This window comes from Poecilia mexicana, unplaced genomic scaffold, assembly GCF_051168715.1.
Source record: "Poecilia mexicana isolate PSO_F unplaced genomic scaffold, ASM5116871v1 scaffold_11, whole genome shotgun sequence".
In the NCBI taxonomy this organism is placed as follows: domain Eukaryota; kingdom Metazoa; phylum Chordata; class Actinopteri; order Cyprinodontiformes; family Poeciliidae; genus Poecilia; species Poecilia mexicana.
The window spans coordinates 405459-433308 of record NW_028263380.1 but is presented as its reverse complement, the minus strand read 5'-3'; the positions used below and the strand labels follow the sequence as shown (position 1 = coordinate 433308).

The following is a 27850-nucleotide window of genomic DNA, read 5'->3' as shown; positions in this document are numbered from 1 at the left end:
GACATGCTATGTCATGTTTATGACAGTGTCATGTCAGTCTTATGCACACCCCATCAAATAAAGTGTTACCCTCTTTCCTTCACACTGTGCAAGTGCTCGGCAATAACTGCTAAGCAATGTCGTGTGGGAACTTTAACGTTTTGAGTGAAAGGGGACGTTTGTGTGTTACACCGGAAAAATACCTTGGGGGTGAAACATGTAAAAATTAATTAACACAATGAATCTAATATGACATTTAAAAAACAAGCACTTGATGGATTTTGGCTATGTTGAAGCTCACTGCAGGATAAAAATACATCCGGAGCGGCCAGATAGCAGGTAAAGCAGCACACAACTACCAACAACAAGAGCATAATGGTCAGAAAGCTAAACAAATAACCCGAAAAATAATTTAAGTTAACAAGCTAGCGGTGTAATACGCTGATTTTGCTCTCGGTATTGGACTGCTGCACCGCGATACTAGCAGTAATATTTCACAGATGGAACGCTGCTCAAGTTCCACCCAGCAGTGAACTTTAGGTTACTTTCGTAACCTCGGTTCTCTGAGTAGTATGAGTGAGTGTCTCACTATGGGGAACGCCCTGGGCGTGACCTCATAAAAAGCTCCTATTACATTCCACCAGCCCTGATTGTCTGGGGGTAAGTCTGTCAGTGCCAGGGACAGGGGACATGTAACACCCCCTACCTATATATAGGACTTGCCCTGGACAGACAGATCATTCAAAAACCTCTTCTCGTTACGAGCACAAGTCCCGACTGGTTTTCTCTCTTTCGCCTGCCGTTCTGGAGCCTAGCTTAACTGTCCATAGATACGAGTGCAAACTCGGTCGCTGGGCGCTTCGTTCCAGACTGGTACTGTATACCAGAAGAAAACTAGCATTCAGTCTGTTGCAAAACAGCACTGTTAGCTGCAAAAACTGTGTTGGGTAAAAATATGCTTCACTTATTTTCACTCGAGTAACAATACTCCATTGGTAGCAATACTGATAGAAGTAGCGACACTTTACCCAAGCTATAGTTTTGCTGTGCTAGCTATCAGCAGGGTAAGCTGCAACACTCCCTGACACCTTGCCATATCAGGCTAGCAATTTTAGCTGTCACCAGCTTCACTGTAGCTTCACAGAAATCATTCCTGCAATTAGCATGGACGCTGGAAAGACTGACGCTAAAGCAGACGAAAACCCACATGCTTGCCCGTGTGGAAGTAAATTTTTGAGTTGGGACACTCACCAAATATGTGTGACATGTCTCGGCTTAAGGCATACCCAAGCAGCCCTCGAGTCATCGGAGGAGTGCTCTCATTGTAGCCGGCTCCCACTCAAGGTGCTGCGTCGCCTTCTGGGCCGTCAGTTGACACTGTTCGGAGGTGACCCCATCCTGGCTTCTGCTGCAGCTAGCCAAGAAACGATGGATCAAGGACTAATACTGGTCCCTGATGCAGAACCAGGACCAAGCTGGGGCGATATGCTTGACGCTGTTAACCCGTTGCCACTGGATGTGAGTGGCCATAGCTTCACAACTTGCCCAACCTGCCCCCATGGCAGGTGATGATGACGGAGACTCGGATGCAGGTTCTGAGCTTCTCATCACCGACAAAGATGAGGATGATGAACCGCCTCTGGTGCTCCGAGGTTGGGTCACAAAACCCACACCTTTGGGCTTCAGCCAGGCCATTGATGGTGACTCTTCTTTGTCTGACTTGGATGTGGACCTGCATGACGTGTGTAAACGCGCCGCAGCAAAATCCAGTGGCCCGAAGTTCAGGCTGAAGAAGCAAGATCACGTTTCGATGACAAAAAACTGCCAAAAGCCAAGAGAACGGGAAAGTAGTTCCTGCCTTTCTTTCCTGAGTTGCTGGAGGAATTTTCAGTTTCCTGGTGCAACAAACTGTACAGGGAGAAGCACCCAGTGGCAGGTGGCTCAGTTCTAGACTGCGAGGGAATGGATGACCACGGTCTCCGCCAAATGCCTCGAGTCGAGCAGTGGTGGCAGCGCACCTTCACCTGAAAGCTTTGATGACCTTGGGTGGGTCGGCTCCATCCCTTCCCTCAGCAGCGGATTACTTCCAATCAAACCTGATGGAGAAATCCTACAAGGTGGCCGCTCTATCAGTTCACGCCATGAATGCCTCTTCTATGCTGATGATGCTGATCAGCCGGAGCTGGAGGAGGAGATGACTGCATCACCGGATGCTACACTGTGGGAAGAAGTGTGTATCATCACTGATCATTATCTCCATCTCCATAAAGTAGCGATCCAGGCTATGGGGAGAGCTATGGGGCTCATCGTTCTACAGGAAAGGGCTAGATGGTTAAACTTAACCACGTTTTCCACCAGGGAAATGGAGGACCTTCTCGATACCCCCATTACCCCGCTTGGCCTGTTTTGTGCAGCTGTTACATCTATGCAAGAGGTGTGAGGAAAAGAAAAGAGAAGATGAGGCTTTAAAGCTGTGTCTCCAAAGACAGGCACCGGTGCACACAGCCACCGCTCTCACATCCCAGCGTCAAACCTTTGCCCAGGCTGAGGCGCATTTGCCTCCCACTTTCAGAAATCCTAAGCTGCTGAAAACCCAGACGGCCGCTAATCGTCCTCCGAAAGGCACTGCTGGCCTTTGAAGAAACATGAAGGAACCCGGCTTCGGGTTTCTTCATTTCCAAAGAAACCCGAAGCCGCTCGCCTGGATCAGCCGCCACCCATGTCCACTCAGACGGTGAGGAGGAAGCGTTTGACCTGACAGCTTTTTGGAAGACACAGTGAGCTGGACTCGTTTTCAGACACGGCTCTGTTACCGAGCCCTTACATAGAGTTCAGCAAAGTTCGGCGCACAAACGAGGAGATGTTTGAGCCCGCTCAGCGCGCACAAAACGGGGACGGTGTTCAGTTCGGGATGTCCCGCATTGGGCCCAGTTCACCTCCCACAAACACTGTTTTATGTCTCAGAACATTAAACTTTCACAAGCTGCCGCATCCAGGCAAAATGCCAAGGGCACAGCTAAAAATGTTGCAAAACAAATGAATACCAGTAAGAGGGGAGATGGTTTGTCGCTCCCTGATAGGAGCACAGCCTCTCCCCCCCATAAACAGACGTATGACTGAGGGAAACTCTCATGTATGTGCGATGCGAGACGAGAAGTCTTGCAAACCAGTGCCACAAGAGGGCGGTCTTGCCACATGCAACACAAACTGGCCTGTTAGCCCGCTGTCACTGAGACTGACAAAATGGGCAAACTGCACAAACTCAGAGTGGGTTTTAAGAACAATAAACTGTGGATACCGGGTGCAATTCGCTCTGCCACCTCCACAGTTCAGAGGAGTGATTCAATTACAGACCAGTGGCTCCGCAGCTCTTTTCCTACAAGAGGAGATATCCTCTCTATTGGAGAAAAGAGCAATACAATCGATCTGCCAGGAAAAACGCCAAACAGGTTTTTACTCCAGATATTTCCTGGTCCCAAAGAAAGGTGGTCGAGGGATGCATGCAATCTTAGACATTCGGGCTCTAAACAGACATCTGAGAAAATACAAGTTCAGAATGCTGACACACGCTTTTCTCTTATGCTTCCTGCACCCAGGTGATTGGTTCACATCAATCGATCTCAAGGATGCATATTTTCACATTCCAATTTATCCACCACAGGAAATATCTAAGATTTGCATTTCAGGGGAAATGCTACGAGTATCTCGTTCTTCCATTTGGCCTCTCCTTGTGCATTTCACAAACACGCCCAAGGGTGTTTGTGAAATGCACAGAAGCCACTGTGGCACCACTCAGGCAGCAGGGGGTTCATGTAGCCACATACAGACGATTGGTTGATTGCAGCTCTGTCATAGCAAGAGGCAGATCATACAACATTGCTTTCAAAACACATGCTGGATTTGGGATTCAAAATAAATGTGGAGAAGAGCATCATATTTCCACATCAAAGAATCTCTTTTATCGGTCTGTTTCTAGACTCAGCCCACACTCTAAAACAGGGGTCCCCAAACTTTTTCCTGCGAGGGCCACATGACTGTTCTCTTTTCTGGTCGGGGGCCGGTCTTAGTTTTTCAAGAAAGAAACCTTAGAAAAGTTTTGTTGACGGGGTGGGGGGTGGGTGGGATTACTGCCGACGACATATTCGCGTTTGTACATAGATTTTTACCCAAATTGCAAATGGAAAAAAACCGTGAGCGAAACGTTGACTGGTACTGACTAGTATATATTCCATTGAGGGAAACTAAGTTTCATATCTGCTCAAGAGCCCCCCTGGTGGTTGAAGAAAAATCCACATATATATGAAAAAAAACACTGAATGCTCTCTGGTATTGTTCAGGGGGCCAGACCAAATGAGGAGGCGGGCCAGATCCGGTATTGTTCAGGGGGCCGGACCAAATGAGGAGGCAGGCCGGATCCGGCCCGCGGGCCGTAGTTTGGGGACCCCTGCTCTAAAATGTGTATTTGGGCTGCAGTTCATCTTATGGACTAATTTACATTAATTTCACTTAATTCTTTTGCTTTTGCCATGACATCTTACTTTTTAGTGTTCATTTAACTCAAAACTTACAAATCTTTAACCTAAAGGAAATTTTCACTTTAACTTTACTTAAAACAACTGAGTTCAATGCCAGTTTCGTATCCTATGTCTGACCAACTCAATTTATTATGATCATCCAACTCAATTCACTAAGTCCTTCCATCTCAATTTGCTAAGTTTTTATAACTTATTTCATAAGGGGGTTTAACATGACAAATTTAAGTCACTCTTACTCAAATCATTTATTTTCTTCTAATAAACATTAGAATTCTTCTAATGTTTATTAGAAGAATTTCTGTAGAATTAATTCTACAGAAAGTCAACTCAAACTTTTAAGTAGTTCCAAACTAAATATTTTGGGCTGCAAACTAATTAGTTTGCATAGTTTCCATATTTGTATCCCAAGTCTGACACCATGACTCAAGCTTACCAGGGACAGATTCTGTCCCAACCAGGGTGCTGTGGTGGCGCAGGGGTAGAGCACAATCCAAGGAGGACTTAAGTCTTTGATGCAGCCTTCTCAGATTTGATGCCCAACCTGATGACCTTAGCTGCAGGTCTTCCTTTCTGTCATAAACCCCTTTCCCCGAATACCTATGCTCAAATAAAGGCTGCCTCTGTTTAAAAAAAAAAAACCCTTGGAAAAAAAAGATCCTTTATTAATTTACTTTTTTATTTGAAGAAACTTAAATGATTTGAGTAAGACTGACTTAAATCTGTCATCTTAAACATACTTAATAAATTTGTTTAAAAAAATTAACAAATTGAGTTGGATGATTATAATATATTGAATTGGTTAAACGTAATAAATTAAGTTGGATAAAATTAATTGAATTGCTAGTTACTAGAGATGTGCCGATCAGCTTTTTTCCTGCCGATACCGATACTGATCACCCATGAGGGCCGATCACCGATACTGATCACCGATACCGATCACATAATTCTTATTTATTTATTTTTTTATCATAAACCCTACCGGTTACATTATGTGGAAAAAGGAACCATGAATTCACCTTAATTTAGACAAAAACTTGTTTTTAATAACTTTTTCCAAGAAGAAAATTAAACAAAACAGGCATTGTGCAAATTGTACTGCTATTGATAATACTACCTTTAACAGACTGATAACATATGAAGGCTCTGAAGAGGCTAAATAATACAAAGAGCCAAAATAAAACCTCTCAACATTGCCAAGAAGTTCAAGTATAAAACTTAACATTCAAAGGCAAAAACAAGTTCCATTACAATAAACAATCCAGAGTTACTGAATGAAAACTTCCTGATAGCATGGCGGCTAGCTGATTACTGCTAGCTCTGATTGGCTGTTTCTGATTGAGCGGAGTAATTATGCAGAACAGGGAGGAGATCGATTATTTTTTCAGAGATTATCTGTCTCATGTTAGGACAGCGAAAGTTTTAATACATATGTAAAATGTATTTTTTAAGTTAGATGCTGCAGCTTTAAGCAGAGGTTCGGTGAGAGAGTCACTACCAGGTGGAGCAGAAGCGAAGCTCCGTCTGTCAGATATTACTACCTGTAGCGTAGCAGCGGTTCAACAGCCAGAGCAGAACCAGCGTCTTACATCGCAGCTCGAAGACTTAAATAATTTTCCAGGTTATTTGTTTAGCTTTCTGACCGTCATGCTAATCTGGGTGAGTGTTTGTAGCTGTGCGCTGCTTTACCTGCTATCTGATCCTCCGTATGTCTTTTTTACTGCAGTGAGCCTCGATGTAGCCAAACTCCGTCAAGTTTGGCATTGTTTTTATGTCGTATTAGATTCGTTGTGTTGATGCATTTTGACCTGCTTCAATTTTCCGCCGCAACACGCAGCAAACTTCCCCATTCACTCAGTGCGTTATAGTTCCACATCGCTTAGGATTTGTTGCTGCGCGTTTGCGCAGAGTGAAGGAAAAAGGAGACCAGCTGCACAGGCAGGCTGCGAAATGAGATGCAGGTGATCTGTATCGGCAACAAGAGCCAATGATCGCCAATCGCCGATCATGCACTTTTTCACGGAAATCGGCCTGATTATGATCGGTGACTGATCGATTGGCACACCTCTACTAGTTACCAATTGAAGCAATTCATTTAAGTTGGTTCAGCTAATTCTTTTTAGAGTGCAGGCCAGAGTGACATTCACAGAGGAGAGAGTGAGGGTCTCAGCCACCTACAGAGCAGCTCTACGTCCCTGGAGAAGTGTGCACTTCCTAACTCAGGGTGTTCGTATGGGAACTATACAGAGCAGAAAAATGGTGACCACAGATGCCTCCCTGTCAGGCTGGGGGGGATCTTCGAAGGGAAATCAGTGAATGGGACATGGGACAGGCACATGCATGTGTTCCATATAAATTATCCGGAACTGCTGGCTGTCCTCCTGACACTGAAACATTTCCTCCTTTTTCTGAAGGGTCATCACGTATTAGTCCGGACAGACAACACAACTGTGGTGGCATACATAAACCGACAAGGGGGCCTAAGATCCCAACATCTTCATAAGCTGGCACACAAGCTGGTCACTTGGTGCAGCAATCATTTTCTGTCACTAAGGGCCACTGTCCCAGGAGTGTTAAACCGGGCAGCAGACCTTCTCTCCATTCTCTCTGCATACAGAGGGAAAGGCCTCTGTATGCAGAATGGAGACTTCACCCCAAGGATGATTTGGCTGTGTTACAGGCAGGCCTCAATTGACCTGTTTGCGTTTTGGAAAAACACACAGTGTCCTCTGTTTTTCTCCCTTCACAACCAGGAAACACCTTTGGGGGAGGATGCTCTCTCGCCACCAGTGGCCCCAAGCTCTCCTGTATGCATTCCCTCCTGTAGCCCTCATTCTGCTGACGATAGCCAGAGTTCGAGCTGGCTCACCTTGGCATCAGTGGCACCAAGCACCCATCAATGACTTATATTGTAAGCAGTCGGTCTTGGTCTGCATTGCAATCCAGGAGTCAGGATTTTCCCATAATGAGACACGAAACGAATGCTATGAAAAAGAACTTTAGGTTACTTTCGTACTTTTGGAAAAAAAAATCAATGTCCTCTGTTTCTTCCTCTTCTTCTTCTTCTGCAGAATTTCTCAGCTCAGTCAGAAACAACCAATCAGAACCTGCATTAATCACCTAGCCCAGGGGTCTCAAACTCCAGTCCTCGAGGGCCACTGTCCTGCAACTTTTAGATGTGCCTCTGATGCGCCACACCTGAATAGAATAATTTGGTCATTAGCAAGGCTCAGGAGAACTGATCTACACAAGGAGGAGGTAATTAAGCCATTTCCTTCCAGTGTTTTGTACCTGTGCCACATCTAAAAACTGCAGGACAGCGGCCCTTGAGGACTGGAGTTTGAGACCCCTACATAGCCACTCTCAGGAAGTTTTGATTTAGTAACTCAGGATTGTTTATTTTGATGCAACCTGCATTTGACTTTGAACGAGTGTTTCATGTTTTACTTGACATTATTTGATATATGCAGTGTTGTGAGATTTATTTGACTCATGCATAATTTATGGTACTGTGAACCTTACTGTTAATTGTTGTTTTACTGATTGCAGGTTGTTCAGTTGTCGTTTTGATTTAATAGCTCCTGTGTCATGCCTGCAAGTATTTGCAAGTCTCTCCAGCAGGGCCGAGCTCAAATCAAAGTGGCTGCTGCTCCACTGATAAATTTAACAGATTGGTTTAAAATGCAGTGCTTTGTGTCCGATATTTATCCTGCTCATAAAGCAGGTTTAAACAACTGCATTCAGTACCTTTGAAATAGTGACAATTTGATGAGTTCTGTCTCATCGAAATTAATATTAATAAAATTGTATTTCATTTTATTATGAATACTCGTCAAGACCTAGAAATCACATTTTTATGTCTGAAACCTTGACCTTTGGGACCACATAAAAATTTTGCGTTGTAATTGCTAAATGACCATATATTGCACAATTTCCACAGTAAATTATTTTTTTCACAGTAAATTATTTTTTTCACGGACGCATCATCTTGGTGAGATTGAATGGTGGTTTGTGTAAATAAGAATAAGTAAGTGTGACTTTGAGCAAACATCAAACATGTCTGCCATTGTGGCTGATGGTAAAGTTTGACAGCTCTTCAGACTGAAGCTGTGAGGTCTAGGTGCAAAAAGAACTAATATGACCTTTTAAGAAACTTTCCCAAGTTAAATAAAGGTTTTATGGTTCACAAACTAGGTTTAAAATGTTACGCTATTAGTGAAGAATATTCAAGTCCAGGTTTGAAGTATCTAAATTTAGTAGTTTTTGAACTAGAACAGATTAGACACTCAAGATAGTGAGAACAAAAATATAGTCAGTGTTTTCAGCAAAATTGAGCTGACTGTCCAGAAATGACCTAAGGTATTTAAATTTTTCCACAATTTCAACAGGTTGGAAATGAGACTTGACCCACTTTAAGGTCTTGTTTAGGTCATTTAATTAGGTTCACGTCCTGAAGAAAATTAAGAACTTATTGTGTTTTATTAGATAATTTCTTTTTCACGGTGCCAGTAATGCCAGAATTAATAATAAAGACCTTGTTGTGTCTGTTAGAGCGGAAATGCTATTGTGGACGTTGTTTTCCAAGGAATTGGTTCTTGCACAAATCTGGGTCATTCTGACACGTCTTCCCCTCGGTGCGTGCGAGGAAGGATTGGGCAGAAGCCCAAGACTTGAAAAGAATTTCTGTTTGGACATATAAGGATAAACAACCTTACAATTTGCTATTCTGAAATGGAGCAGATCTTGATTTCCAGGAGGTCCCAACTAAATTCTCTGAACCCCAAGCACTCATCCACTATACATTTGTGCCAGAAAGACTGCGCAAATTGAGGACAGTAATACCATTAGTTGAAACTTTCAAATATACACCGGTAGAATTGGTGTCCTATGAAAAGGTGAAGTAACTTGCAGAAGTTGAGATTTTTTATTTTAGTAATTCTGTAGATGCATAGGCTTAAATTCCGGGGGGGTCGGGAGGGTCCAGACCCCCTCAATCTTGGAAAAGTCTAGAATTGCCCCCCAGCCCCCCAAAGAAATCATGAAAAAAACCCTTTTGTTTATGCAATATCAATATAAAAAAGGCAATAGAAACAAAGAACGAAGTAAATCTGCCATTCATCTAAGACAAAAAATAAGAATTAATTTTTAGGTTCCCCCCCCACAATTGTTAGAACAATGGTTCAGTTCAAAGTGTAGGAGGAGCAACAGCTGCACTGCTGAATGGCACAGGCTCCATTTGAGCCGGAGAAGTGAGAAGCTAGCTGTTAGCTGTGGCTCTGCAGCACACACAAAAAACCCTCCAGTAAGTAAATACTTAAAGCAAAAGACATGTAACATTGTTTTATTTACTTTCACTGCTCAATAGGAAGAAACACATTGACATAGGGTTGCCACCTTTCAGAAATCAAAATAAGGGACACCCACCACGGCGTGTCACCCTACTTTCATGGGGTGGGATGGCCGCATCAGCGATAGACAATATTTATGACGGTGTTATTTGTTTTTAAAAAGTGATCCAGAGGGGGTGCTGTGATGGTGCAGGTGCAAAGCACAACCCACATATTGAGGCCTTAGTCATCGTGGCGGTGGTCGCAGGCCGCATGTCTTCCCCCTCTCTCATTACTCACTTTCCTGTCAAACTACTTCCAAATAAAGGCAACTACAGCCAGCAAAACCTTTAAAATAAAACTGATCCAGAGAGCAATCATTCATACATAGAGTACTCCAAACTTGTACTCCAATCAGAGTAGCACACCTTAAACATGTTTAATTAAGCAAGTGTTTGGTAAACTGCTCAAGTACTGAGTAACTGATCATAATACCTAATTTAATAATCACAGTGTGTCCTCAAACAGGGCTCCAAAAGTATAAAAGTTATGTGAAAATTCTGGTATTGTAAAGAGTATTACTAAATTTCTATACAAGTGAGGAGTTAGGTTTGGAGGCTGGTTCTAGATCAAATTAACCACGAGGGCCGGGATAGTCAGTGTTTTTCCATGGCGACATTTAAAAAAGAATGGAACAAAAAACAGAGCAATATTTCATCATTTGATATATCAAGTAAGCCAAAGAGCCACTTGTGTCTCCAGAGATACAGGTTGCAGAGCCCTGATCTAGCAGATGGAGAAAGTATGATCCTATCTCAATACAGCAGCTAAAAGTGCAGCACTATAATTTTTTATTCATTGTTAAAATAAAATTGTGAAGGTTAAAAAAATCCACCTCTGAATATTAACAAAATAAATTTATTTAGCATAATTTCTTCTGTACCCCTGCTGGCCCCCATCTAGAACCGTCCCTAGGCAGAAAGTCTATGTCTGACATTAATAATACATTAAGTGACTACTGAGCACTGAATTAATATGTCAACATTTCTTAATAAAACAAACACAAAGCCCTAACAAATCTTTTTAAAGTAGGAAATATTTATGTATTTACTGTTAATCTCTTAATATGATTTGTTCTTTAAATGGCCATTTGTATTATTTTTGACTGATATGACTATACATTAAATAAGCAAATAATTGATTATCTAATAATCAAACCATAACAGTCTACTAAAACCACAATAAGAAACTTAATCAATTATAGCAAAATGTTCTATATCAGTGGTCCCCAACCTTTTTATTACCGTGGACCGGTCAAGACTTGGAAATTTTGTTGGGGGGGAGGGGGAGGGTGGTTGGGGGATGAACAGTCAGAAAAGGCTTCTGCATGCATGTTGGTGTTCCCGTTGAAGCCTGAATATACCCAATTTGGGTTGTCTTGGCCCTTTTATCACAGCCTGTGGAGTTTTCCCTGACTGGGAATGAGAACACAAGCTGTTGAATGTGACAGGTAGCCAATCAGAAAGTGCGGTGATGTAAGAACAGAGGGGAATCCTAAACAGCTGACATATCGCGCAACTGAGAGTCCAGTGGATATTGGAGATGACATGTGGAAATGTTTATTACTATATGTAAAGGTCATTATTATGTTTATTCAGTTAAAAATGTTAATTATGAAAAAACATATTCACCTCCAAATCATAGTGTAGCAAATAGAGCGGCTGCTCCCGTCGTCTTTTATCCACCATCTTTTCTTTTTATTACGTCTTTTATCTCTTAAAATGAGTCCACAAACTATCACTATTGCTTCTACATCGTCATCCGTGTTTGGTTATTCTAAATTCCCGCTATGCAGGGTCGCAACTACATATCATTCAGGTGGATGCACACACATAGATTCCCCCCTCTCCCTCGTGAAGGCAAAGGGGCACACGCGCTACATTTCTCAGGTGGATGCGTACACAACATACGCTCGCTCTACCCCCCGAGACGAAGATACATGAAAGGTAAAACTCGCTACATTTATCCCGTTATGGGCGCGAGGTGAAGGAGCGTAAGGGCCCTCGAGTGTATGCGAACACATTATCGGCGCCCCCTCTGGTGCAGCGCCCCTATGCGTTGCATGCTCTGCATGCCCACTTTTTGCGCCCTCAGCTATGTTGGGGGTTTTACTAGATTATCCTCTGGAATCAGGATGTTCTTGACTGGAATCGGTTCCTGTTGCTCCTGCCTTGTGGCTGGACACGAACCGATCAAACCTGTGTACTTTTCTCAGCTCTGTGGTCACAGAGGTTTGGAGAATCGGCCGACAATTCTTAAATCTTGCCGTTTAAACCAGACTTAAGACTCACAAGCTCTACTCATCTCCTCTCGACCACTGCCCAAACGCTCTCTGACTCTGGTCGTTATGGTAACGTTTACATATCCCTTCAAAATAAGATACAGATGCGCCACAAAACCGAACATTTTACTTTAGTGAAAATTTTAACTCACGATAATGACTAACGGGAGCTCTGAGCTTGTTTCTCTGCAACGAGACGGTCCCATCTGGGAGTGATGGGAGACAATGACACCCATGGTGTGTTGTTTGAGCACAACGTACTTGGTCTCTACGTGGCAAAGCAGTTTGAAGCTTCATTGCCTCATTAGCAGCCGGTCGCCGCATGTTACGCAGAGCGGGCTTGTAATGTGGGACTCACCTACCGGTCCGGGATAAATGTCTCTCCTGTCTCTTCTCTGGGCCTTTTCCCCTTTGCAAAGAAACTTTCCAAAGACACCTGTGTTACGTCCACCAGGCTCGTTTGATGGGGTAACATTAAAAGGAGACCACACAAGGATTTAGTAACTGAATGAAAATAGAATTTATTAAATTATATTAAAGAAATAACCCTGAAAAAAGAATACCTGTAATGAGAAACCAAAATAGATTAACGCAGAACCTATAAGTGACCAGAAATGAACAAATGCTAAACAAACCTAACAAATCTCCACCAAAAGATACAAACCAAAACCAAATGGGGTTCTGAGGAGAGAGGAGGGAAAAGCCTCCTGACTGCTGCATGCCTGGCAGTTTTAAAGCTGCAGAACACCAATCAGGGCAACACGCATCACCTGCAGAGACCTGTCTGCAGAACCCTAAAAGGAAAAAAGGGCAGAGACCCACTGAAGCCGTAACACCTTCCCCCTTAAATCAGAGGATCCAACCAGGACCTCTGTAGGCATTTTTTCCTGTTAGTCTGGTCCATCAATGGCACGAGACAATGCATCAGCCAGCACATTTTCAGTGCCTCGAATGTGCCGAATTTCAAGGTTGTAAGGCTGTAGAAATAAGGCCCATCGCATCAACCGCTGATTGGGGCTCTGTAAAGAGTGCAAAAAGGTCAAAGGGTTATGATCTGAATATACCACAACAGGAAACTCACCCCCACCCACATACACATCAAAGTGCTGGAGTGCCCAAATAAGAGCCAAGGCCTCTTTTCTTCTTGCTCATGAGCCAGCCGCTTTTCTTGTAAAGCTAGTTTTCTCTCAAGCTCATGTGCTAGCCGCTTTTCCTGTAAAGCTAGTTTTCTCTCCTCAAGCTCATGTGCTAGCCGTAATTTTTCTAACTCCAACTGCATTTCCATCTCAGTTTTCTCAGACTGAAACTTTAATTGAGAAGCTTGAGAAACTGTTGAGCTTGACAATTCATCTACCAACTTTGGAGCACCAGTTAAAGAATCTGAACCAAAGGAAGTTTCATCTGTCACATCAGCATCTGAAAGAGAGACATTAAAGACTTTCAGTTTTATAAGTTCGTCTTTTAAAAAACTCCTTAGCGGAGGTAATCTTAATCCTTTTACATCTTCAAGATCAACTTTAAAGTGTTCAGCTACTTGACGAATCTGCTCCTTTGTAAGCTTTTCCAAAAGTTCTAATGTTGGAGAAGACAAAAAAGAACTCACAGTATCCATTCTCAAACCAGACCAACCCAACAAACCCACTTCCAAAAAAAAATACTACAAGTCAAAGTATACCAAATTATTTAACCAACCACAAGGAAGTGCATGACTGGCACCAACAAATGGCAGACCTCCATTTTCCTACAACTAACTAAGTGCCAAAAACCCTGACTAACCTTAACCTAGTCTTCAGGCCTTCCTCCAAGAGCCAAGGCACTTTAAGCACCAAGATACCGCTGGCAGCAAATCCCTCCAGGCCAAGACCTCTCAGGCAGCAAACCACGGCGGTGCCCTCAGCCCAGAGTCCAACCCAAAAATAACAAACTAAAACAACAAACAGGGTCATCTAAAATGGAGTTGCCAAAACAATAAATACCAGACAGCACTTACCTATTACAAAACAAGATCTTCTCTCCCCCCTCCAACAAAAGTACAAAAATCCTCATGGACCTCCAACAACATACATATGGAACATCAAAAATGTCCAAAATCTAGTAAGGTTAAACACCTTAAACTAGCCAAAAAACCTACAAATAACCTGCAATACAGGCAAACCAAAGTCAGGGGCATGTAACTGCAACCTGAACACAACAATGAGGCCAAACAAGCCTAATTAGTCCACATAAATTGGACGAGCTCCCACAATGTTACGTCCACCAGGCTCGTTTGATGGGGTAACATTAAAAGGAGACCACACAAGGATTTAGTAACTGAATGAAAATAGAATTTATTAAATTATATTAAAGAAATAACCCTGAAAAAAGAATACCTGTAATGAGAAACCAAAATAGATTAACGCAGAACCTATAAGTGACCAGAAATGAACAAATGCTAAACAAACCTAACAAATCTCCACCAAAAGATACAAACCAAAACCAAATGGGGTTCTGAGGAGAGAGGAGGGAAAAGCCTCCTGACTGCTGCATGCCTGGCAGTTTTAAAGCTGCAGAACACCAATCAGGGCAACACGCATCACCTGCAGAGACCTGTCTGCAGAACCCTAAAAGGAAAAAAGGGCAGAGACCCACTGAAGCCGTAACACCTGTTTCTTACTCATTTTGCTGCTTGTGGGCTCAATGTTGGCGCGCAAGCAACCGAGAGAATCCGGTTAAAGGATTTTCAAAATAAAAGATCCTCCAGACTCAAATAATACATAAAACGGAAATATTTAATTATTTCTTGCGCGGCCCGGTACCAATTGGTCCACGGACTGGTGCAGGTCCGTGGACCAGGGGTTGGGGAGCGGGAGAGAGCGACTGAGCGTTACCTCTAGCCGACAGCTCAGTACGGGAGCTCTCGGCTCAGTATGGCTAAGCCATACTGAGCAGCAGCTATTGCAGCTGAGCATAAAAAAATATATATGTATATACTTTATTTCTTATCATCTTCAACGTAGAGCATTTAAAACCACAAATTAAAATCTGAATATTTTTCTGGAAAACTCTGGTGCTGACCTTTAAGTTTAAGCTTTGATACTAACCCGATATTCAATTCCTACATATTTATAGGTTCTCAGCCGTCCATGACATGAAAAAACCCCATCAAAAATATAAGTTTAAAGCAACTTAAGTTATAATTTAAATAACACATGACTTGTATTGAGAACCACTGCAATAAATCAATATTTATAATGAATTTTATTCAGTGGAGTTACTTATTAAAACTTGTTTTTAGTCAGAGCCTTAAGTTTTTGTAAAGGTGTTTCAGAGATTAGATCAGTGACACTGAATCAAATTCATATCTAAACATTTAAATCTTAGTTTGACTTCTATGGGTCTCAACAGGTTGTTTACTGAGAAAAATACTTTTGTTATTCATTGCTACTGTGTGTGTTAATTATTTTATTCACTTATTCCATGGTTAACCACTTTTAATTCCCCAATATATCTTTATTTATGTGACAGACTGGCGACCTGTCCGAGGTGTACCCCGCCTCTCGCCCGAAACGTTAGCTGGAGATAGGCACCAGCACCCCTCCGGACCCCACTAAGGGACAAGGGTGTAAAGAAAATGGATGGATGGATGGATATATCTTTATTTAATTATGTATTTGTTAGTTGTGTTACGACTCCCACACCACCAGAGGCAGTAGCAGACCACAAAAAATGCAAATGAGCAGATTTAGAAGTACACAGAAAACTACAGAATTTGAGAACTGTGAGCTGTGCTGAAATAAATAAAGGAGAGAAGTTCAAATACATTCTGAGAGTGGACCTCCTTCATAAAGGAGAATTTATCAAGAGATTTCAAAAGAAAATAAACACAGGAGACTGTGGATTATATAGGAAATAGCACCCCCTTCTTTTGCGGGAGGGCAATAGTCCTATGTCCAAATCGGTCTGTTGGATGGTCCGCCCATGGCCCCCTTCCGTTTGATGCACCACCTGGTGCTCTATGCTTAACCCCTTAAAGAAGCCAGCATGACAGGTTTTAGGCAGCCTTCTCCTCACTCTGCATTGTTTCTTTAATTTGACCAGCACTGAGCAATCCTCAATCTTCATACCTTTCCATGTGCATTGAAAAGCTAATCTTAATTGTGTATTAAGAAGTGAAGTCTAAAGCTCTGTTTACTGAAACTGTTCCTCTTTTTACAGGCAGCAAATACAGCACTATACCAACCAGCTTGCTAAAGAAACCAACAGGCATCTTAAAGAGTTGGGCTCAGTCCCTTTGGCATCATCACCCTCAGAACAAGTGAGTGTCAATGTGCATTTGTTAATGTATCAAACTCGCCTTTAAAGCTGATTTAATTTTTTCTTCCCAACAAAACTCAGTTGGAAAATGGCTAAATGCTAATATCACCTAAGACCTACCCTCTGAGAACAAGAAGTCGAATATCTGACTCTAATATTTTTCATATTGTTTTGTTTACCTCCTTAACTTAATCAATATGAAACAGTGCCAGAAGACAAGTTGGAATAAATCTCAGAGTCTCCAGTACTGAGACTTCTGGGCTGATACTATGGTTGTGGTAATAATAATAATAGTCATAATTATTTACAAGTTGAGTTCATAAAAGCCAAAACCAGGAAGGAATACTACCAGCACATCAGAACTGAACTCTAAGAACAAGATTGCTACAATCAACAGTTTAGCAGTGCCAGTGGTTATCTATGACTTTGGTGTACTCTTCTGGACCAAGCAGAACATCAAGGATATGGACTATAAGACCAGAAAATTTCTGATTATACGTATATGGCCTGTTACACCAAAGGGCAGATGTTGAGCGCTTATACATCTCGTGATGCCAGGGAGGACGTGGCCTGCTCCAACTTGAAACCGCTGAAGAGGCAGCAGCAGTGTGATTACCTGGAACAGTATGAGGGTCGACTTGTCCAACTTCTTCGAGACTTCGAAAAGACCCTTGAGGTAGATTGAGGTCATTGGTGGACAGTGACAGTGTTGGTCCAGTTTGACTTTGATGGGGTTGTGCCCCCTAGTAAGTGGAGGTGTGAGAAGGGAGAAGTGAGGATAATGACCCTGATTGTGGCCCTGTTTGCACTGGCTGTGCAGCAGTGACTTTCTCCATGTACTCTTCTTCTTTTACTTTTACTCCATCACCATCATTATTATCATCATCTTCAAAATTTTTATCTGTTCTTGCTGCATGCAAATGTTGGTCAATCTGGCTTGTTACTGTCTTCAGGACATCTTCAAAACGGTGGCCGCTTTGATCAGCAGTTTTGTTAAGTTCGGTGAGATAATTGGGGTGGTGGCTGCTGCTGCTGTCCACTGTGGCTGCATACTCAAGAGCCAAAGTCACTACACGGAACACGAGGTCAGTATTCGAGGTGCTGGAGGAACCATCATGGGAGGACAAGCCCCTACATGGGATGTACCACCAACAAATAACTGACGTGGCTGATATCAGGAAATCCTATCAATGGCTGGAGAAAGCTGGACTCAAGGACAGCACAGAGGCCCTCATCCTGGCTGCACAGGAACAGGCCCTAAACACCAGAGCAATAGAGGCTCAGATCTACCACACCAGACAAGACCAAACGTGTAGGTTGTGCAAGGAGGCCCCTGAGACAGTCCAGCACATAACAGCAGGGTGCAAGATGCTGGCAGGGAAAGCGTACATGGAACGACATAACCAAGTGGCGGGCATAGTGTACAGGAAGATCTGTGCAGAAAAATTGTGAAAAAAAAATCTGAACAAAGAACTTCTTGCATTAAGTAAGCTGAGCTGAAAATTGTAATGTAAAAAAAAAGTTGTTTCATAGTTGAAACCTAAACTGAAAATGTTTGTCCTGTTTATTTATGTGGGATTCATATAAAACCTCTTGTAGAGACAAAACACTGTGATTTCTTTTAACCCATTGTTTCTAACTACATTTACTTATGCCACCCAGAGGCAACAAAGGATCCAAAGGGACCGGCTTATGAATGACTTTTCCGCAGCGCTCAACAACTTCCAAGCTGTCCAGCGACGTGCAGCAGAAAAAGAGAGGGAATCAATAGCAAGAGCAAGGGCTGGTTCCTGTCTATCAGTAAGTAAGCTATAGAGGTGACTTCACAAATTCCAGATTGTTAAATAGGAATTAAACTCTACAACATAAAATTATAACAAGTAATTTTAAATGAGCACTGTAACCAATAGTAATAAAGTGCCAGTATACTTTATGTATTTTGTAGTTTGCAGGATTTCCCCTAGCAGGGTGCAAGGTTTTACTTGTCCCCTCCTGCCAAGCTAGGCATTGCTTGTTTTTACTTCAAATAGTTTCTGATTCTTTTTCCCTTTTATTAATTAAACAGTGTCCCCACCATTCTCTGTGGGTTGTAGTATTTCGCCTATTACATCTGTGGTGAGCATTAAGGGCAGTTGGAGTGCAACCAGCTGGTCAAATGTTATTGAAATGCACAGCGTGAATGCACAACATTGAAATACAGTCTCCTACCAAACGCTGCATTCAGTCAGTGATTACAACTTCACACAATGATATTGTGATGACAATTATGATTCAATATGATGTGCATTTCTGGTTTTAATTAAGTTAGCATTGAGAATGTGTTTAATAATGTACCTACACATAAGTCCTAATCATCTGTACATTTAAAGAATCTATATAATTATGGGGTCATTTAACTAGCTAACTATTCTCTTTTTTGCTGCACCTTGTTGCCACAATATTGCTACTGTTGCTTAAGTGGCATTGGACTCTGACTATGTTACCATTTAAATAAAGCTGTTTTAACCATTTTCTTTCAGAATGAAGACCGTTTTCGGGATGAAAAGCTTGTCTCCTTTGATAAGTAAGTAAATCATTCTTATAGGTTTACTCCGGAAGTATAAATAATATTTTGCATTTTGCAGGATTTATTGAAATTTAGTGTCAATTTAAATAGAAAATGAATCTAGATTATACTAAAGTAATTTATTACATATAAATGAAAAGATTCATGTGAAATTAATCTATTCATCATTAATAGTGCATCATTAATTTCTGTTTTAAATGTAAATAAGATTTTCTTTCAGAATTGATACATATTTCACATTTTTATTATCTTTCAGGAGAAGACGGTTTTATTTCCTATAAGAAATAAAGTTTCTGCTAGCATATTTTAGGATTAACTGTAGATTAAACAATCAAATGAGTTTTCATAAACATATATTTTCATTTTATTGCTCACAAAGAGCAATAAAATGTTTATCATTAGGAAATTAGATTTTAGTTGTTATTTCATCTCTAACATGTGTGTTTGAAAAGCCAAGAGGACCTTGGTCCAATAACCACCCAGACAGAAGAAATGGCCATTACAGAGGAAGATCTGGAGCTCATCAAGGAGAGAGAAACCAATATCAGACAGCTTGAGGTGAGCATTTGCTTACTGTTGCTTGATATACAATTTATATATCAACCTGTAGGCCCATTTACGTATATGTTTATTTGTGTACGCTTCATATGTATTTCTGTTTGAATGTAAAGTACTTTGGCTACCCTGGTGATTTTTTAAATGTGCTGTAAAACTAAAGTTGTTTGATTGAGTTGATTGATTTGATAAATCAACTCTAATAAATTCTAATTTATCAGAATGTATTAGAATTACAAGTCAATTTATTGAAAGTCAGTTTATTTCAGAAACTTTATCACTAAGAGAAAAAAATTATATAGATTAATTACACAAAAGCGGATGTTTGAAATTTCTAATTGATAATTTTATGCTTACAGCTAATGAAAACATGACATTTAAAAATAGAATATAGCAATAATACAGATCTGTAATAGAGACCACTAAAGCCGTTTTCGCACTGCAAGGAACGGAACGGAACGGTTTCAAAGTAGGGCCGACCGTGTTTGCATTAGAATAGCGGTTCTCAACGTGGGCGGTACCGCCCCCCAGGGGGCGTTCAGAGGACGGCAGGGGGCGCTGGCGGACATTTTTACAAAAGGGGGGTACCGGGATTCCTTTGGGGGGCGTTTGGTCGAAGGTAAACTTTACACCTTACAGTCACAACAATACCAGTTTAAACTTTAAGCAACTTGGTAAAACTGTATTGTTTAACATTAAACCATGCTTGGCTGCAACTGTATCGATGGCAGCTCTTCTTCTATTCAGTGTTTGTAGCTTCTGTTAGCTTCTTGGCGCAGCTCCGATCCTGCTACTGGTAGCTAAAATCACGATACCCTCACTTTGTATCCCTCTGAAAAATGAACCCATTTAAATAAAGAAATAAAGAAATCCCTCCATGGTGACAGCACGATAGAGAGCGTTCATTTTATAGCGTTAACACCGGAGCTGTAAGGTCCGGTATGAAACGGGGTTGATAGAACAACACAGCACTTTTAAATTTCAATAATCAGAATGCAGAAATTGTTTCCGTTGTTTTAAAAGGTTTATGTCAGTCTGCCTTTTCCCCATCGACACGTTTCCCGACTGCCCGACCACCATAGGGGGTTTAAAAAAAAAAAAAGAATCCGACGCTGAACAGTCAAAAATCAACGCATGATGTGAAACGATTAGGCGCCGCAGAAGGTGATGAGTGAAGATTAATGATGGTCAATAAATGACAAAATAAATGTAGCAACAGGAAAGAAACTAAAGTGGACACAGCAATAAACCAAGAGAGGATAATACTAATCAAAGGAAACTAAATGGAAATGAATGAAGAAAAAAATGCAAGAATAAACTAAGAAACTAAAGTAAATAGAGGAATAAACTGGTATGGCAAGACATTTCATGCAATAATTAATACAGAGACTGTATGGCAAGAATAAACGGACACTATTTCCAGATAAAAGGTAAAATAATATTGTTGAAGTGCCATGGGTTTGTTGAGACCACATCTAATACTGAGAATAAATATATTTTACAGACCATAACAGTAAAGAACTGATCACTTATTTATGTTTTTAATTAGATTTGATTTATTTCTTCAGTATTATTTTTCATGTCAGTGTTAATGTCATGAGGCTGATGACTCCATGACACTTTCAATTTGACTCATTAGAATTTGACTAAGAACCAGATTTGTTCTTTGTAATTTCTGTCCAGTAAAACTATTAATCTATAAATCAATAGACAGGTCTATATAAAGATATAATCCATGTTTCTGTCTCATATTTCTATGGCATTAAAGGATCTGGAACTTTTGTTTTTCTACTGAAAGCTCTGGTTTGCACAATAAATGCCATGTGGGTGAAGTTTTATGGATGATACTCTGATGTCCCATTCTCCTGAAGGCAGCACAGAGCTGCACCGCCAGAAACTCACAGAAACACTGAAGAGAAGAAGAGCTATGATTAATGTAGTTACAGTTTTATCCATGTTTTAATGTTGCAGAGCTCAGTCGTTTTGCTGTCAGGCCTACCAATTTTAACTTGAATGTTCATTGCATTTTTCATAGACACCTGTGAAAATAATTTTTATTCCCATTACTTTTTTGTTCTCTGGGAAATTATTTTTGATGATAAATACAGAAACAAGCATAAAAATCAAAACATCTACAATAGTGATAGTAATATTAATAATAAAATAATGGTCAGTGCAAAGTAGCCTGCAACTTCTTTGGTGGGGGCGGTGAGGGACCTGGATATGGGATAGGGGGGCGCTGGGCCGAAAAAGGTTGAGAAACACTGCATTAGAACTTCCGACCGGTTCCACCCGGCCCCTTGGAACCACAAGAGCTGCGGTTCCAATCGGGCCGGCCAAGCGGTTCTGCTTAGAATCAGCAGCTGATTGGCCACTGGTTGTTATGGAGTCAGACGTTGATTTTCCGTTGACAGGTGGCTCTCACTAAACTGTATTTTATTTTGATGAGCAGCAAAATTAAATCCATGTCATCCATTGTTGAGTTGTTGTCATCGTAGTAGTAACTGTTCTTTTTCTTTATTATATTGGCAGTTGGCAAATAACCAACTCAAACCCCAAACTGGTGAAGGTTGTGAACCACATTGTTTAGTTTGAAAAATAATGACGTCCGGTACCGCTTCGATGGCACCCTCAGTGTATATGCAAACACAACAGGGCTGCAGTACGGGTGGAACCGTTCCGTTCCGTTCCGTTCCTTGCAGTGCGAAAACGGCTTAAGAGAGATTCAAAACCCATCACTGTCTACAATAACTCTTTGAAAAATTTGAAATAATATGAGCTTCAACTAGGGCTTGAGCAGGTTCATATTTTTTAAGGTTGACTACAACATGATAAAAGTCGAGTCGACGAATAGTCGCAGTGACGTCATGGTGACGTAAACACAAAATGCTTCACAACAGCTTAGAGCAGTGTTTCTCAACCTTTTTTGGGCCAGCGCCCCCCTAGCCTTTATCCATGTCCCTCACTGCCCCCCACCAAAGAATTTGTAGGCTACTTTGCACTGACCATTATTTTATCATTAATATTACTATCACTATTGTAGATGTTTTGATTTTTATGCTTGTTTCTGTATTTATCATCAAAATAATTTCCCAGAGAACAAAAAAGCCATGGGAATAGAAATTATTTTCACAGGTGTCTACAAAAAATTCAATGAACATTCAAGTTAAAATTGGTAGGCCTAACAGCAGCCAATCAGAGTGGAAAAAATATTCTTGTTCTGTGCCATTTTCTAGTTGTTAAATATTCCACAAAATGACCAGATAAAAAATGCACAATGCCAGTTTAAACTTTGAACTATTTGCAAATGGACTGAGCTCTGCAACATTAAAACATGGATAGAACTGTAACTACATTAATCATAGCTCTTCTTGTAGGTTTCTGGTGGTGCAGCTCTGTGCTGCCTTCAGGAGAATGGGACATCAGAGTATCATCCATAAAACTTCACCCACATGGCATTTATTGTGCAAACCAGAGCTTTCAGTAGAAAAACAAACGTTCCAGATCCTTTTAATGCCATACAAATATGAGACAGAAACATGGATTATATCTTTATATAGACCTGTCTATTGATTTATAGATTAATAGCTTCACTGGACAGAAATTACAAAGAACAAATCTGGTTCTTAATTAAACCCTAATGAGTCAAATAGAAAGTGTCATGGAGTGTCATCTAGTTTCCTTTGATTAATATTGTCCTCTCTTGGTTTATTGCTATGTCCATTTTAGTTTATTTCCTGTTGCTACATTTATTTTATCATTTATTGACGCTCACCATCAATAATCTTCACTCATCACCTGCTGCGCCGCCTAATCATCATGTTTCACATCATGTGTTGATTTTTCACTGTTCAGCGTCGGATTCTCTATTTTTATGCCATAATTCACATCTAGTTCGTCGCTCCGTTTTATGTCCCGCTTCTCCTCTTTCAGAGTTTTGCGCAATGTGTGCGTCGTTTTTTTTTTTTAACCCCCTAAGGTGCAGGGCGGTCGGGAAGCGTATCGATGGGAAAAGGCAGACTGACATAAACCTTTTAAAACAACGGAAACAATTTCGGTATTCTGATTATTGAAATTTAAAAGTGCTGTGTTGTTCCATCACACCCGTTTCATAGCGGACCACTTTCAGCTCCGATGTTAACGCTATAAAATGAACGCTCTCTATCGAGGTATCACCATGGAGGGATTTCTTTATTTAAATGGGTTCATTTTTCAGAGGGATACAAAGTGAGGGTATCGTGACTTTAGTAATAACATGTTTATAAGAGCGATTTCCTGTTGTCCTTCCATGGAAGCGGGCAGCTTTCAAACGGAAATAAAACACTTTTTAATATAAGTTGCTGCTTTGACATGATCACAGAACTGCAAAAACATATGTACTGTACAAAAATACCAGACAAAGTGAATCACAGCAACGTCATCAGCCGGTGTAACGCTGAACTGATGCGGTGAAGCTACTAGTAGCAGGAGAACGGAGCTGCGCCAAGAAGCTACAAACACTGAATAGGAGAAGAAGAAGAGCTGCCATCGATACCGTTGCAGCCAAGCATGATCTAATGTTACACAATACAATTTTAACAAGTTGCTCAAAGTCTAAACTGGTATTGTTGTGACTGTAAGGTGTAAAGTTTACCTTCGACCAAACGCCCCCCAAAGAAATCCCGGTACCCCCCTTTTGTAAAAATTTCCGCCAGCGCCCCCTGCCACCCTCTGAACGCCCCCCGGGGGGCGGTACCGCCCACGTTGAAAACCGCTAACTTAGAGGCTTTATCAGCTATATTCACTGGAAATATTGATTAAATAAACCTGCTTTTACTAAGTATATTATGCAGAATTAAAATAACAAGAAACAGATCATTCTTTGTTAGCAGCGGAGAAAAGTCTGAAAAGTTGCACAAAGTTGGGTCTGTTTTTTTTGTTTTTATTCCCAAACACCAGGTGATACTGATGATGATTTTTGTATTTATTTTTCTTTTTTTAATACCTTAAATACAGAGCAATAAAAGTGACACTAAAAGAATATGTTGCAGCTTCAGCTTCACACGCTAACTCATATTGTCATACATTCAGCAAACTACCAGATCGAAACTGTTGTGTAATGGGTCTGCTGGTGTTGCTGCCTAGGTGATCCCGAAGCACCACGATCCGGGTCACGGCAACAAAGATGTAGTAACCCTGTCCATGTGAGATGACACCTCACTACTTCCGAAGTCTCTGTGTTGTGTTTTCTTTAGGGGTTTTTGTCGGAAAGAAACTTGAGCCAAGAATCAGACACACACAGCAGTTGAGATCATGGTTCAGACCGTTTATTCGGACCACTCCTCAGCACATCGGCTTCGCTTCACTGCGTGTCAACATAAGTCTCATTAACACAGTTATTTTTTTTTGTTTGTTTTCAAATACAGCATATATTAAAAAAAAGAAAAAAACGATACAAACCTAACTACTCTGACATTAAATGTGACATTTGGCTACAGTGAGGAGCTGGCGGTCAGTATTGGTTGATTCAGAATTCACTACAAACACTGACTGTTATACTGCCAGCGCACAGTAACAGAAGCCAAAGTATGGACACATTACACCAACTTACATAACCCAAAGAACAAATGTAACATCTTGGTGGCCTCCGCTGATTTAAGCCACTGCCCTACATGTATTTTACAAAAATATGTTTTTCCATATGTTCCATACATTTTTGTCACTGTGTCATGACATTTAAGTATGAAAGAGAGTCTGTGAAAACATCAAGTTCCCCCACCTCCTCCCTGAACTACTATTTCCCTCTGCAAAAATGCACTGCTTTGAGTCAAAAGCAACCAGTCAGAGCAAGGAGGAGGGTGTTAGCACTGTCAATCATCCACATTGCTCAATGCGCTAATGGTGAAGAAACAACTCACCATTGCAGGAAAACAGTTTATCCACCATCATTAGAGACCATGCTAACTGGTCTTAGTATTCATGGCAGGCTATGTTATGGTGAACCAGGAGCAGAGAGAAAGGGGGAGTGTGTGTACAGCTTCCATATGTGAGTCTTTGCTTTACTGTTTTTCAGTCTGATATTATGGACGTAAACCAGATCTTTAAGGACTTGGCAGTTATGATTCATGACCAGGGAGAGATGATTGGTGAGTAACACCGGCAGTCATTCTGTTAATATTCCTCTCTCCTCTAATTCTTTGATCTTGAGTTCAGTTTTACAGTTTTCAATAACCTTTTTGACTTTGGATTGTGGTGGTTGCCCACTGGGATGTCCACTTCTGAAATAGAACACAATCCTTTAAATTAGTTATGCTAAATTAGTGACAGACAACAGTTGTTTTGATTTTAATTGCTTGCTAAATTGTTACGATTTTTAGAGGAAGACTTTAGTGAATTTTGTATAGCAGGCAGTTTATAATAACAACTATAAAAATAATTCAGAACATTAACATGGGATATAGAGAAGTAAAAATTGGTTTTAAAAAATATTCATGTGTATTGTCCTAAAGTATTTTTTTTAATTGTCAGTGTACATTATGCTATTGTTTTGTTAAAGTGGGGAGTTCAGAAAATGAGCATGTTTGAGAAATTAAACTTATTTCTGATGTGATATCCTTCCTATGCCTTTTGCAGACAGTATTGAAGCTAATGTGGAAAATGCTGAAGTTCACGTAGAAAGAGGAGCAGAACAGCTCCAGAGAGCCGCGTACTACCAGGTGAGACAGTTTTAGCTTTTCTTTTTGCCACTCTTTTGTAAAGTCCCAGCCAATAATCAACTCTCTCTGTTCTCTCTGTCATAGCAAAAATCCAGGAAGAAGATGTGTATTCTTGCCATAGTGTGTTCCATTATGCTCATCATTCTTATTGTTATTATTTATGTAGCTTCCAAGTAAGCTGATTTCATTCAAGCAGTGTTTCAGTACTCTATTTGGCACTGCAAAACCCCTTCCATCCTGACTTCACTGACAACCATTCACTTGGCATTATCAGAGCAAGAAAATATGTTCACTGTAAAAATATCTTCAAAGCTCATCAATATGGAGGGCTCACCAATTTAAAAATGTAGTCATCTTGATCATTAAATCTGCTGATTTGTAAAGTAGATGATGAACCTACTTTAACGTTGTTGGGGAGGCTGTGGGGGACTAGAGTAATGTTTGAGAGCAATCCGCTATATGAAATTCCTTCATTTCCCCTAATTATCTTACTTTATTGCGCTAACACTAGCTGCTGTTTATTTCAGATGTACAAACATTGTAAGGAATAACTGAATTGTCAATGTTTTTTATTTTATTTTATGTGTTCTGTTCTGTTTATTTGTTGTTCCTTTTTGTAAGTTGATGTTGTGGCATCTTCTGACGTAGATGAGAGCAGCCGGTCCCATCCTGCTTTGACTCATTAGCCTCAGAGGGACACAGTAGTATTGGTTGTGAGGTGGTGGTATATGTTGAAAATGCTAAACACAGTTTTAGCATGAATATTCCATTCAGAATATGAAGGTTGATGTAAACTCTGAAATGGAAGATTACTCTTTATATGACATATTTTAAGATGATTTCTATACTCCTAACAGAAAGCATAATAAATATCTTAAGCACGAGTATGATCGATGGTTGACTCTTCAATAAATAAATGTTAATTTTATCCTTCATGGATAATTCTCAGATATTAAGAATATTATTTTATCTTGTAATGTAAGTTCAAATAAGATTCGATCTGACAGTAGTGTATGTATATGCATTACAGATTTTATTTAATTATTTTAACTACAGGTAACACTTACATATGGAGAGAAAGTAGTCACAAAATACCTGTGGGTATAATGTACTGGATTTGTAATCTGTGTCAGCATCTGTGTGTAACTTTGGATAGTTGTATCTGTGAAACATGATTTGTAAACTGTAACAAAACATGTTCATAACTCCTGGTACAATATGTGGTCAAATGCACACACAAATATTAAGAAATTATGAATACAAAATGAAAGTGCACAAACACATTTACAATTCCCACATACATTAAATTTCAACACAGATTTTAACTTCAGTCTCAAGTTTAATAATTACGAATTCAAACCTTCTCCTACACCTACAAATAGTTAAAAAAGTACATAGGGTTGCCTGATACACATAGACAAAACTGCATTTACACACACATCAGGTTACCAGTGCACAAGGGTTTTTGAGATTCATTTCATGCTTCCAGGGAGCCTCACATTCATGTGCAAGTGGTGCATTTAAATGCTGGTGGAAAGCTGGGTCATCTGAATTTTGTTTGG

The 27850-nt window shown here is 40.6% G+C and overlaps 1 protein-coding gene across 1 annotated transcript in view; it reads left to right on the top strand.

Annotated features, from left to right (window-relative positions):
- stx12 (syntaxin 12) overlaps positions 1-27172 on the top strand; it is a 66260-nt gene extending 39088 nt beyond the window's left edge. The window contains exons 4-10 of the mRNA XM_088010017.1: positions 16374-16473; positions 18135-18272; positions 18992-19035; positions 19491-19596; positions 25646-25718; positions 26206-26288; positions 26373-27172. Of these exons, the coding sequence (XP_087866143.1) occupies positions 16374-16473; positions 18135-18272; positions 18992-19035; positions 19491-19596; positions 25646-25718; positions 26206-26288; positions 26373-26465 (637 nt within the window). The 3' untranslated portion in view covers positions 26466-27172. The remainder of the gene's footprint in view (positions 1-16373; positions 16474-18134; positions 18273-18991; positions 19036-19490; positions 19597-25645; positions 25719-26205; positions 26289-26372) is intronic.
- The last annotated feature ends 678 nt before the right edge of the window (positions 27173-27850 follow it).